This window comes from Aulonocara sp. 'chitande type north' Nkhata Bay, linkage group LG9 (assembly GCF_057382095.1).
Source record: "Aulonocara sp. 'chitande type north' Nkhata Bay isolate Kocher_YH1m ecotype deep benthic linkage group LG9, A_spYH_male_GT1.1, whole genome shotgun sequence".
Classification (NCBI taxonomy): Eukaryota; Metazoa; Chordata; class Actinopteri; order Cichliformes; family Cichlidae; genus Aulonocara; species Aulonocara sp. 'chitande type north' Nkhata Bay.
Window position 1 is genome coordinate 33,059,142 of NC_141352.1, and position 12,513 is coordinate 33,071,654.

General features: G+C 40.7%; 1 protein-coding gene across 1 annotated transcript in view; it reads left to right on the forward strand.

Moving 5' to 3' along the window:
* Positions 1-270: 270 nt before the first annotated feature.
* Positions 271-12,513, forward strand: part of LOC147322568 (uncharacterized) — a 62,019-nt gene continuing 49,776 nt past the window's right edge. Inside the window, exons 1-3 of the mRNA XM_086307030.1 lie at positions 271-1,533; positions 2,015-2,107; positions 3,950-4,131. Of these exons, the coding sequence (XP_086163156.1) occupies positions 2,046-2,107; positions 3,950-4,131 (244 nt within the window). The 5' untranslated portion in view covers positions 271-1,533; positions 2,015-2,045. The remainder of the gene's footprint in view (positions 1,534-2,014; positions 2,108-3,949; positions 4,132-12,513) is intronic.

Sequence of the window (12,513 nt, forward strand, 5' to 3'; positions counted from 1 at the left end):
GCAAAATATGACCGAGAGGGGGATTCTGCAGCAACAAATCCTTGCAAACTCTGCTTTGCTGCCTCGTTTTGTAAGCATTGTGCGGGTAGTGATAGTTTTATAGCCCACAAATAATATAGCTCAAATGAAAAATCTGATTTTCTTTATTTTTAAGGACGATTCGTTCAAGCAAAAATAAAACCTGGAAACCACCTTTCACTGCAAGCCTTGCTTTCGTATGTATTTCTTTTTAACTTAAAAATAAACAATAATTATATCCAATTGACATATAAACGCGGATCATAAATCCGATAGGTTGTCCAGATTTAAGCGTTTCCGGTTTAAAACAAAGACCACATTTACTCGAAATTTTCCATTAATTAAAACAGACTGAATATGAATCAACGATCTTGCTTAAAATCCTCTCACTAGTTTCGGCTTTAATTCCAGAGATTGTACAAGCGAAATCCAGCGGATCAGTCGTTACTTTTATTTTGACAACGCATTCGCCTAATTTCCGGCGTAAGCATGGCGTCTGTCGGTCTGTACAAAACTTGACGCAGCGGCCAAACCGGTCCCGCAGAGCCCGTTTCTGGAAGCTGCATCCGCTAATTTAGTAAGAAAAGGCTTAGTCCAGTCCAGCGCACATTACACTTTGATATTTTGGGGTTTCTTTGCAAAATGTGTACGTCTCCTTTAGCCCTTAGTTAGCTAAATCCCTCCGATCTGCGAGCGCCCTGACCCACCATCAGCCTCGGTTTTAAGGGGCAGATTTGTGCCTCCTCTGCCCTTCGCGTGCGACCCCTCCCCTCTCTACTACTCTCAGGTCGGGTTGGGCTAATGGTGCATTTGAGTACTCTTCGTAAATTTGCTAATATATCACGAGTTTCGAATAACTGTGCTAAAAACCACATACATTTAAACAAATATAGCACCACCACAATGTAGACATTAGCTTTTATCTCTAGTGATTTTATGAAACCGAACAGAAGCTCTGCTCTGCAGAATACAGAAAAAAATCCTATCGACACGTAACTTTTCATGCTCCTTTCAAGTCTTGAAAGTAGCCCGCATGTATAACTAAAAAATGAATAATATTCAGCTATTATTCATCCATAATTATTTACTCAATTACGAAAAAAACCGCCATGTTAAAATACATAAACAAAACAAGTTGTTTGCCAAATTCAGACAGGGCCTGAATGCAACATAAGCCTAGTGTGTGTGCGCTCGCGCCGTGTTTGTGAGGCAGAGAGTTGCGTGCGAAGAGCTCGACATGTCATTCAGAGGAATCCGCCACCTGAAACGCGAGGAAGTGAAGGCGACTCAATTGGGTATAAAGCATCAGCCAACATCTGCCCCGAGCAGTGCAAAGCTGATGAAAACATCAGCTCGGAGCTCATACAGGACCACTCAGATTTATTTGATTTCCCCTGGATTTATCGCTGGGAGTCGGTGCACCCTGGGAGACGCATCTCTTTTCAGCACTTAAAGTGAATGTGACTCCACAGCCAACACTATACTGGAATTAACAGAAAGCCGCACATATCTCAGGTCAGTGCTCGCATTTGTGGCGCTTTTTTGTCATTTTAAATTTCCAGTTTCTTTATTTAATTTTCTTCTGATTTTAAGCATTCAGCATGTCTTCTGCAGTTTTGCATACAGGCTATCCAAGTTGCACCGGCGTGCTCTACTTATTTATTTTACTTTTTTTGTATTTTATTATTGGTTAATTTGTTTTATTCAATTAGATGTTTGCTATTTTTTTATATCACTATCGAGTAATAATAAAAATATTAAACCTATTTTGCAATTTCCCTAATATTTTTTTCTTTAAAGCACTTTAGGCTGTTTTAAGTGGATTGTTGTATTTACTTTTAGGGATGCTGGAATTTCCTGCGTATTTATTCCAAACTGAGGACTTTTCAGTGACATATAACTGCGAGTGTGTATATATTTGAATGCACTCTCCCTTCCAGCGTGGGTCAGGGTACTTTCTCCAGCCTCACGTAAAGTTATTCTGTGTCCTCCGCAGCGCACCTGTTACCTCCACGGAGCGCGAGATCATGATCCCTCCTGGAGACTGCATGTATGCGGGCAGAAAGAGGAGGAAGCCCATCCAGAAACAGTTAAGGAGCGCTCTTCAGTATTTATTGTTTATGTGTTCACATCTGTTCAGTCATTGTTTCCTGAGGCTGCACACTTTTGTTGGTTCAAAATAAACTTCTTCTCTCTGCCCTGTGATTCTAGGTTATAATGAATGACAGGAAGTAATTGAGGTTCTAGCATGAAAGTGTGCAAATTATAGCACAAGTTGGTATGGGTTTTAATAGAAGACTTCACATCTATCACAACTTTCATTTAACACTGCTGTCAGCAGATCTGGTGCAGACCCTGCTTTAAAGTTAATTAATTAGAATTTGACTGCCCTCTGTGAGCTGTCCAAAGTTTCCTACGGACTTGTTTCCAAATACGCACAAATGGGGCTGATTGATCAATGATTAAAATTAATTGAATTTTTTCAGGTTCTTTTTTTTTAACCCTTGCATGTCCTTTTCAAAATAGTTTTAATGCAGTCACAGGAGTCACGGTATCATTCGTTCACTGTTTTAAATGTCCAAGGCTTTTAATGCCAGGATACTTTTTGTTGGACAGTTATGTCAGCTGATGTCATGAGCAGTGGTTGGCAAGTTGTATAAGATTTTGAAGAGGGAAGTGGTAATTTAACGAGGCCGGTAGCGTTTTTGACAGTGCTGCTAATACAAGGGGGAAATCTTTGCCACGTCAAACCGAGCCTGCTAATTCTGCCATTAGAGTCTTGAGGATTTAGAGTTATAGTTAAAGGGAAGTTTTAATTATTATTTAATACTGAATTTGCGCAACTCAAAGTTTGTGTAAGTAACAGGCGATTTAAACTGTAGTCTAGACCACACCGTGACATTTAAACATATTTCTTTACGCACTTTTTCACTGGCAACAAGTGGAAAATATATTCGACCGTTAATGTAAACGTCTCGGCGCGGCGTGAGCTGAAAAGTTTAAACTCTCAGCTGTGGAAATCAGAGCTGACCGTTGCGTATGTGGATCGTGTTAAGGTAAAGCCGTGGTACACCATACTAACGTTCACAAATAACTAGGAGAGTTTTATGCTCTCAGGGAAAGATCGGGCCGTCTGTGCGGTACCTCTAATGTCACATCTCTTTAATGCTACTCTTTAATCTCTTTAATCTCTACAAAGCTACAGAAACGCTTGATATCAGAAAAATGCCCAAATCGCTTCCTTTTATCTGGTGGTGAATGCACACATCTTTTTTTTTCTTCTTTTTTTTAAAGGGAAGCAGAGATGATTGATGTGCATGCTGTGTTGTTGAAGGCTGAGTCAAAAGGAACTATGGTTTTAAAGAAAAACGGACTCGTACACTGTGTGGTTTATCTGGTCATGTGTCTGTCCTTGGTTTGCAAGTTGCCATGCTTGCCATACGTAAACAAGGCAAAACACCATCCTATTGTTTGTGTCATCAAAATGAGGAACAGCTATTTAGCAAAAAAAAAAAACAATAGGTATCTATTTCAAAAAAGTCTTCAAACAGTGAGTCAGTAATCACTTTACTGTAACCTCAGAGAGTCTGACACTGTGTTGATATGAGTGTGTTTTGGCGTTTTTGCGGTATAGCGTGTTAAAAACTGGCTTGGTGCCACACTTCATACTTCATATATTACTGATACAATCAACAAGTGTGTGTGTGCGCCCTGTAAAAAAGGCCTGCATCATGTCGTTTCCACCGTCTTTGCTTTCACCAGTAGCGTAGCTCCAACATGTGAAGTTAAACAAACTTAATCCTCTTCTTCGTGCTGCTGCTGTCGCTTTTGGGGAGTGTTGCGCACGTACACACACACACACACACACACACACTCCGATGTCCTCTCAGACCTGGGATCTGTCTTTACCTTATATCCGTCTCATCATCAGGAAGCCATCCTCTGCCAATGAGAAAACCAACCCATCCAAGCGGCACCGGGACAGGCTGAATGCTGAACTGGACCGCCTGGCCAGCCTGCTGCCATTCCACCCAGATGTCATCTCCAAGCTGGACAAGCTGTCAGTGCTCCGTCTTGCTGTTTCCTACCTCCGCGTCAAGAGTTTCTTCCAAGGTAAAGGAGGTACAAAAGGCGGCATTGTTGCAGTAGTGGTTTAGGTATTTTGCTTATGTGGAAGTGTGTGGCTTTGAGTTAGCTGGAAGCTCCTGAGTGGATGTGGGTCAGGCCAATAAATAGCTTTAAATTTTCTTCTTTGTTTTGTTTTGTTTTGTTTTTTTTGCATATGAACATAGAGGCCTCTGTTGTCCACTTCTGATTCAGTTACCTGGACATTATTGGAGCAAAGCGGAGGGTTGTGACCTATTCACTTTTACTATGCAAACACAGAAATAGTGGTAACAGAACTATAGGTAGTAATGTCTTCCTTTCAGCAGATGGAAAGAATGCATAGTGTTTTGCAACACTTTGACATGTAAATTGTAATTTCAAAGGCTTTAAATGTCAGAATACTGAGCTAAAAAAAAGTGTGTTGGAATAACCTGTGCACTCTTTCTGTCGGCCTCAGGAGTGAGATTCCCCAAGGCTCCGTAGCAAAAACGTAGATAAGAAGATCTGTGCATGTTGCCATTACACTTCAGATTACAGTGATTTACGATGTGAAAATGCTTTCTAGATACGAGGAACCGCAAATAACTATTATGACCTTTATCTCTTTTAAACGCATGTAATTAGAAGGCATTTTGAGTTTTCCCACCCTCCCACTGTCAACTGAATGCCTCCCGTCCTCTCCTCGTGTTCCTCCACGATTTGCTTCAAATATTTATGCGCTGCTTTAGAAAGTATTTTGTTGCCAGTGGCCTTGGCAGCTGCCTTATCAACACAGCGGCTACTGGCACAGCTGGATGTGACAGGCCTAGAAACAAGAGGCACTTTTTTATTATTACAAAAAACGAGCACTCTTGCAAGGAGAAAAAGCATTAGTAGGATAAAAGGGAAAGGCAGGGCAGTGAAGAAGAAGCAGCAGCGGAGCTCCCGAGAGGTTCACTACCTAGCCTGCCCTCGGGGCTGAAAGAAAATTCTCACTGAAAGCTCTCTTCGAGGAGACGGCAGATGAATTTGTGAGGCTCTGGTGTCCTCAAAGTTTTGCAGCTAGTCTTTAACCTTCTCCTCCTCCTCCTGATCCTCCTCTGACGCTTAACCTCGATCATTTGTTGCCTTATTCAGCTTAGCCACCACACAAAGTTGGCAGGCAGGTGCTGAATGGAGTTATTAAAGGGGCATTTCCCAGATCAGGGCTCACGCAGAGATAAAGACCACAACCACCGCTTTAACGAAGAGTGATGCCGAGGACTGTCGATGCCATCTGAGAGCTGCAAAGGGAAGGAGACGGTTCAGTTCAGTCATGTGTGGAGGCTGGTGCAAGTGTTGAAAGGTGTGCAGAAGCCGTTGGCTTGAGTGGCAACGCTGCTGGGTGAAAACTACGCTCACAAGGGGGAGTTTTCTTGAATATATCTGTGCAGGGTTTTTTTAAGCATTACAAAAAAGGTAAATGTGGAAAAGATCATTTAAGATCCTTTATTCCGAACTCTTTGAAGATGGGTTCACGCCAAGGCTTCTGTCTGTTTTCCCCACCTCTGCTGGGTGCCTTGTTATCAGTGGCAGTTGTGACCGGCTTATCTGTCTTTTGATGCTCTGGTAATGAGATTAATTAGTGCGATTTGAGTTGGTATACATGTGGAATGTCTTGCCCTCCTTCATTTGATAAACTCGTTCGGGCTTTCCACTGATATTTACACATGGAGTGTTGATCAGAGCTTTTCCAGATAAATCTGGAGATGAACAAGTAAGTTTCCACATCCTCCCTGTGGTTTTCAGCGACCGTCATATTTGTCTGTTTCTTTTTTTCTTTCTTCATTTCAAAAGTGAGTCATTGAGACGAAAACACATTATGAAAGCATGAAACCAGCAACCTTAAGTTTCATTTGTTCTTATAACCACTTTTTCTGGGGGAAGCACAGACTTTTTAAGGTGCAGTTACTCTGTATTTCCACCGGAGGGACTGTGTGAAGCTGCTACTGAGCTGAGCTATGGCTGATATCCTTTTCAGTTTGTTCAGATACAGCAGTGGGTGGGAAATTTGACTACAGTTATACCATTTATCTTTGTAAAAGCATAAGTTTATCAACTTGATCTGAGACTATTCAGGTATGTCATGCAAGGTGTGCTGAAAGGTGCAGACAGGCAGGAGGAGAGGGAAACCGTGCAGCAGCAGGTGTTCTGGAAGCTCCCTGAGATTCTATGCTGGTTGTCTTTGTTGCGTGACAATTCGAAGGTGGAGCTCATTGAACAGTGTGTGGCCACGTAGTTCATGCAAATATACCCTAAGGGTGTGTGTGTGTGTGTGTGTGTGTGTGTGTGTGTGTGTGTGTGTGTGTGTGTGTGTGTGTGTGTGAGAATAAAAAGCTTGCCTGAATCATCATATTCCACTGGGATCAGAACTTCACTGGAAATTTAGATGATTTGTTTAAAGGCCCATGACTGAGATCACTACATGCACTATTTCATATGCATCTATAATAGAGGAAAAACTAGCAAATAAATAAATAAAGAGTGAAAGTATTTTGCATACATAAACAATTTCTATACTTTTTTTTTCTTTGTCTGCTTGTAGACAGATGCATGGCACAGGAACGTTTTCACAAGCGGGCCTAACAACCAAATGTTTTTACAGATAAGAAAATAAGGGACACTGTTAGAAATGTAACTTTAGAGTTGAAGCTACTGTCTAATGGAAACCACCACTGTGCAAGCATTTGCCCTTTAAAAATTATTTTTTTTAAGCAGGTTTGTTTTGTTGGTACTTTTACTGATTTATTTTACTCTCTTTGTGACCCCTTGTCTGTGAAAGGCACATTGTAAGTAAATATTACTTAATTGATTATTATAAACTTATAAAATGTACCCGTCTTCTGACATCCATGTGAAAACTGAAAACTGGTGGCCTAGTTTCATTTTCTTTGTTAAAGTTGAGTTCTGCTGCCACATTTTTCCCCGAGTCGAGACGGGACGCGGCAAAAAGTCATATTCTCCTCTTTCCATAAACCATTACTCTAGCAGTAAAGTTTGCCGAGCTAGTGAAAATGGCCCCAGAGGGGCAAAGCTCTCCTTTAAAAATAACAAAAATAATAAGAATAAATAAATTTTAAAAAAGGAAAGAAAGTCATCAGTTTGTAGCCTACAGCTGCGTGGAACTCTTTGTCCCATGTTTTTCATTTAAATTTGATTAAAGGCCAGAGTAGGCTTTTTTCCTGCCTTTTTAGGCAGATGTCCAATCAGGTAGGTCCGCATGAACGTATGTGAGAGCTGACAGTCAGCAGTTGTAATTCTGCTCTTTTCTCTGCCCTAGCTGTAATTGCTGAGCTTGTTAAATATTTACCCTTAGGATTAACTATCTCTCCTCATTTGTCTTTCTGGCCCGATTGCCTGTATTTCTCCTCCGGTGCATATGTGTTTTACCCTGTTTGTGTGATTGTGTTTCTCATTATTTTAAAGTAGAATATTCTTGTTCTTTTTTTTTTAAATTTTAATAAGGTTGCTGCATTTTTTTCAGGGATTAGGTAATTAAAGGCAACTCTTAAAGGGAACATTCCCTTTTTGAGAGATGCTGGCAGGGGGTTGTATTTTTCTATATCAATGACATTAAAGGGATCCTGATAAAATAAAGCTGGATGAGGAGTCATCGCTTTGATTAATGGTGTTCAATAACTTTTCTTTTTCCTTTATTACTCTTCACCCCCACTTTCCTCTGAGAAGATATTGGAAGAATTGGATCTGCCTTTAATGAGAGTGGAAAGTCAACAGAGCTAGAGATAATAATAAACTGGGCAGCATCTTCTTTGCTAATGCACATGCTGCCTCTCTAATAACTAGGGCTGAATGCGTTGCACTGTTATGGGTTTTATATCGGTTGATGTAATTCATAACAATGCACTAATACTAGCTGTTGGTACGACTTATATTTTAAAAATGTCAGGGATCATTATGCTCTGTTTGTGGTCTTTGTTTGCTTATAATGTGGTCACACGTTTGCAAGTTGGAGTGCAGCTTGTGGTTGAAATACTGTTGCAGCCCCGTTCCACATCAGCGTGTCTCCGATCGAGCGGAACATTTTCAAACGTGAATTGTGTGAAGAAAAAAACTGTTTCAGTTGGTCCTGAAACTTCTCTTGGTGTTTTGTGCCTGCAAACAAGGCTCTAAGACCACCACACTTTCCCAGTAACCAAGAATAGACACCTGACTGTATCAGGAAGCGTTCTCCTAACCAGAGAACATGGCATTGAATAAATATGATCTTAAACCTTTTGCTACTGAACCTCTGTAAATAAACAGTTAATTATGCCACACTCGTTTCCTACGTGCTATTATTTGCAGCCTTTTTCTGTACTCAGATCTACCACGTAGACTATCAAACCTATATTAAATCTGTATGGATAATGCAGATATGTATCAGTTGTTAGTTAGTTAGACAGTTCTTCTGTGGTGTGAACAGGACAAAAATGAACTTTTTGGCGCCAATATGTACTTTCGATGCAGCAGGGAAGTTGTTTGCACTTTAAAATATAATCACCGAATGATATCCAGTGTGCTTATAGGATTTGTGTGTGTGTTGTTTTGTTTTTAAATCCATCTGCAATCCTGCCAAGGATATATTGCTTCATGCCTTCGTGCCTCATGCCGGCAATCAACTTTATGAAAAACAACTAAAACTATCACAAAGTTTGGTAGAACAACAGTTATTTTAATAGTTTTTCTGCATCTTTCTTGGTACTTAAAGGAGTTACAACTACAAAATCTTTTTTTTAATCGAAAACATGATAAATACTGAATATAGATAGAGTCAGCAGAGTTAGAATGGATCCTTCTCTTTAATTCTAGAAATAAAAAAGCCTCTACACACAGTTCTCAGCAACCTGTAAAGCTAAATCATCTGATCTGAAAACTTAGCACTGTCTAGGAGTGCATGTCATAACACTCCCTAATGTTACCACCAAAAACAGATTTCAGTCCAAATATAAATACCTGCGGTGTAAATGTATCCACACTGCATTGAAGTATATTTAGAAATCTGTGTGCGTGTGTGTTTCTGGAAGTCCTTAATTAAAACCCAACCGTCCCTCATAGCTGTCGTCCGGTCGGGGTGTTGACAGCGTATGAGAACATACCCAGACAATGTAACGAGAGACTTCAGTGCAAGTCTACCAGTTTACGCCAAGTTGGGATGTGCCCACCATCCCGCTGGTATACTGAGTTTTGTTTACCAGCCATCAATGCGCAGATCTGCTAATAGCAGACAGGTTTATATATGCGTGTTGTCTGACTCTAAATGCTGGCTGAGCTATAATAAAAGAGGAAGAGAAAAAAAGACCACAGAACCCACAGACTCACGCCAGGCGCACACCATTTGTGACGTCAACCAGCAGACAGGAGACAGTTTTGTAACTCGCCGTGCAAATGAGGAAGGATGGAACAGCACAAAACAATCAGGTTCTTATTAGATCACCTCCTAATTTTGGAGAATTTCACGGACGTAAGCCCGGTCTTCATTGCTAATTGGGTTAATCCTTTTTATGTCAAGTCTGTATCAAATCCGGGTAATAAAAGTGCGGACCATTTGATTTCCCAAAGAGGGAAGTGCTGCTGCGTGATAGCCGTTTGTGAATGGAGTCTTTGCCCATGGGTGAAAATGTGTATCAGGTCACATTACAGATGGACTTTGTGTTTACTAAACTCGGAGTGACCCCACACTCTTTCCTTCCTTAATACTTTGCAACCCAAAGGCAGACAAGATGGCGAGGCAGAGTCCGAGACAAATCGGTGATCTGAGCAGACTGTAAATGAACTGAAAAGGTTTAGCAACAAAAAGGTCAGCATGTGGTCAGTTTATTGCGGTTTAGGAAACAAAAAGCTTTCTCCAAAAGCTTCTCCGGTGAATCATAGACGGCGTTCACAGCTGTTCCCTTTTTTAAACCAGGCTATTAGAAAGTATCAACAGCTTGTTCAATTTGTATTTGACCCATTTAGTCCAGCGCAGTACAGATCTATGGGTCTGTAGATGTTAGCATCCTAGACTCAACACACATATTTGTGCCTTAATCTGTCTATCCTGTCTAGACTATTCCTGTTTTTTAATTTCAAAAATGTTGCGGACTTGGCAGCTACAAACCTAAAGATTTGTGTAATCATCATCATCGCCTCTGTCAGTGCGCCCCAGGGTGGCTGTGGCTACAATGTAGCTGCCATCACCAGTGTGTGAATGTGTGTGTGAATGGGTGGATGACTGGATATGTAAAGCGCTTTGGGGTCCTTAGGGACTAGTAAAGCGCTATATAAATACAGGCCATTTACCATTTACCATACAGAAAATATTTTTGAAAAGCCCCAGCAACTGTAACCTGTAATTGCGATGGAACATCTCTTAATAAACAAGGTTAACTGAGAACAGCTTAGGAACATAAGCGAGTATAAAAAGACATTACAGACAGGCTCAGTGTTTCAGAAGTAAAGGTGGGCTGGCGTTTTCACCCCTGTGGTGCTCAGATAGACTGATGTTTTTTTTACATAAGATTGCAAAGAATTTGAAGATTTCATTATCGGTGGTACGTAATATCATTAAAAGATTCAGAGAGGCTAAATAAATCTCTGTACACAAGGGAGAAGGCCGAGAACCAATATTGAATGAAGTGATCCTTGGACAAGCATTAAAAACCGACACTTTTCTAATGTGGCAACCCCAGCACGAGCCTGGGAACAGTTCTGAAAACTAACAGTGTTTTTATAAATTCAAGTTAAAAGCATGTAGAAACAAAGAAAAGCCACTGTCTCGTCTGAGCCCAAGCTCAGTAACTTGCACCTTTGCGAAGCCTTCATCAATGCTAAACAATATATATAACAGTCTGGAGTAATATATGCAGGTTTCTTTTTCATGGAAGGCTTTGCTTATTTTAGCAAAACAATGCCAAACCACATTTTGTAGATACTACAACATCAGAATGTCACCCACATAAAAGATGAAGATGTTGAACACGTTAGCTTGAGGGCATATACACTGACTGGTTTTGCTGCTCAGCTCGATATTCATCTTGTATTTATCTATAGTTTTTGTGTGTGTGCGCGCGTGTGTTTTAAATAAACACTTCACTAGCTGGAACGGCGGGTCCTGTATAGTCAGAGAACCAAAAAAAGTGTATGGAGGTGTGGTCGTGCTCCTAAAATTCAAATAAATTATCTCCAATTAAACCCTCTATTAAACCCCTTTTATTTATTAATTCATTTATTTTGACTCTTGACTTCTTGAGTAGCTAAAGCAAGTCTTACGAGCTGATTTAAGATGCCATGTTTGCGTATATTTAAATGTTTAAGTGCATCAGAAGCAATAAAATGTTAGCGTGGACGTTAACATGAATCTGCCGTTCGTGCCAGTTAAATGTCACATGTCGCAACAAGCCTTAAGACGGATACAGACTGACTGCTCTGCTGATGTCAGCTGCATGAAATCTCCAGTTCATGCCGAGCTGCTGGATTCCAAGACTTTCTAAAAGTAGGAGCAAAAGTAGGAGAGTGAGAGGTGATGGTGTGAACGCCATGTTTCTGAAAGTGGACAAAAGCTTCCTTTGAGCGTTCGTGACACACAGTAACCAGAGCTCGAGCCAGCAGCTTCCATTCTCACGATTATTTTTTCTGGACAATTCATTAAAGCGTTTCATGCAGCTACTCATCGTTTTCTGATCAGCACACATCAGTACATCCTCAGAAGAGCTACTTGTGTGTATTGATTACGAGCATCCATGGAGATAATGGGTCATAACATCTCCGTGTGTGCTGTTGAAGCCGACAAAATTTGCTCTTGTGCAAGATTATCATCTTCAAATGAGGGTACACATCCACCAGAGCCCCCACCCCTTCTTTTCTACCCATCCCTGTCTTTTTTCTTTGCCCAACATTTCTTTCTTTTTATCTCTGTCTTCTCCTCTTTCCCCCGTTGTTGTGTTCTGCCCTCCTGTAATTTTCTCTGACCTCTTTGGAAGAAATTCACCTCTCGTCTCCATTTTTGCTTCATGAGGAGTGCGTGATCGAGCTAAATGCCAGTGGTCAGGCTTTTTTCTTCTTCCTCTTTCCTTTGCATGCGATGTCTGTATACAAAGGTAGATGTATGGCCCCTTAATACATTTCCGGTGTAAATGTTAAGGTGTTCTCACTGTTATGAGCCTGTGCTCATGTTCTTATCATTCTTTCCATTTATTTTGGCATGCAAAAATCCAGCTGGTTTGATGGGGAAAGGGTTTGACAGAAGGATTTATACACAGTATAGTGACAAAGATACTTCTACTGACAGTCTTTGTTTTTTAATGTGAGCACTTTTACCCATGTAACTTTCCCTAGCACCCATTGGTAGAAAACTTGTAGATCAAAAAATCTAATCCAAGATAAGGAATTGCT